Source organism: the organism of the source record quoted next (genome assembly GCF_019968985.1).
Source record: "MAG: Porospora cf. gigantea B chromosome Unknown PgB_NODE_8949_length_1332_cov_97.6735, whole genome shotgun sequence".
NCBI lineage: Eukaryota > Apicomplexa > Conoidasida > Eugregarinorida > Porosporidae > Porospora > Porospora cf. gigantea B.
Genome location: NW_027179331.1, coordinates 1 through 1,332, shown reverse-complemented (window position 1 = coordinate 1,332; position 1,332 = coordinate 1). Strand labels below are relative to the sequence as shown.

The following is a 1,332-nucleotide window of genomic DNA, read 5'->3' as shown; positions in this document are numbered from 1 at the left end:
AAACGTTCGTATCGAACGTACAAGCCACGAAGATCTCGTCGAGCGTCCCTGATCTTGACGATTACCCTTTCGTGGCGCACTCTTCTGATGATTTCCCGACAGGTCACGTTCTGGGCTCCTCTGATTATTCAGAGACCGTTCGTCCGTATTCCAACCCTTTGCCGTCCATGCTCGTCGAGGGTGGGTCGTCAGTGGAAGACAGCAGTCCGGACCCTTCTGATGGTTCACACACCACAGCAATCTTCCCGTGCTCTGGATCCAGTTTGCTCAGCGAGGATTTGTACAAGCCTGTGAGCGCAGTCCTAGTGTCAGCCCGCCAGAGTGCCCTGTCATACACGGAGTCAGAGTCCGAACCACAAGTACCTTGACGTTTCTTTCGTGTTAATGTACATTTGAGCTTGCTAACTCTGTCGACAATCGCCGGTGAATGCTAAACCTGCCTAACAGTACATTCGAGTTTGCCATCGGCTTTGCGATAATTGCCGGTGAATGCAAATTCTGCCTGTCCTCATCATAGTTTGTGTGGTGTATGGCAGTCAACTCTCGCTTGGAAGCCGTCGTCAGTCCTCCGTTCGATTGCGTCATCTTCTTTCAGCGGATTCTGCTGCTCCCGCTCTATCGGCTTTGCGATAATTGCCGGTGAATGCAAATTCTGCCTCTCACCATATGTTGTGTGGTGTATGGCAGTCAACTCTCGCTCGGAAGCCGTCTTCAGTCCACCGTTCGATTGCGTCATCTGCTTTCAGCGGATGCTGCTGCTCCTGCAACTAGTTCGCCCGATGATGAGGCCAAGTCGCCAGATGATGAGGACAAGTCGCAAGAAGTAAAGGCCGAAGCCACGAAGTCGAAACCAGATGTTGCCAAAGCCGACGATGCAGTCGTTCCTGACCTGAAAATGCCGGCGGAGTTGCCGGATCTCCATCTGTACCGCGGCTCCAATATCACCGACGATCTTGCTATGGATATCATGCGGAGTATGAACGAACTGAAGAAGAAGATGGACGTCCCCAAGGAGGCAGAAGGCGCTATGGCAGAATTGGAGGAACCGAAGGACGATGCCGATCAAAGTTCGCGACAGTTGTACCTCAAGGCCAAACAGACGTTGGATGGGCAGAAACAGGCAATGGACAAGGTGGCGAAACAAGTGGAGGAGTTCGCTTCCAGCCTTAAGGAGATACGAGAGGCTGCTGAGAAGAAAGTGAAGGAGGAGGCCGGAGAGGGAACCAAAGGGGTGCTAGAGCTGAAGGTGAAGTATCCCAAGCTGGGTGGCGCTGTAGGCGTCGAACAGAAAGAGAAAGAAGAACTGAAGAAGCTTGAGAAGGCCTCAGAGGA

General features: G+C 52.6%; 1 protein-coding gene across 2 annotated transcripts; it reads left to right on the top strand.

Moving 5' to 3' along the window:
* Window positions 1-643: 643 nt before the first annotated feature.
* On the top strand, window positions 644-1,332 carry KVP17_004632 (uncharacterized protein; the record flags this gene model as incomplete). 2 transcript variants are annotated; one of them, XM_068522990.1, is given in 2 exon segments in its annotated part: window positions 644-1,273; window positions 1,278-1,307. In XM_068522990.1, coding segments are annotated over 2 exon segments (660 nt in total).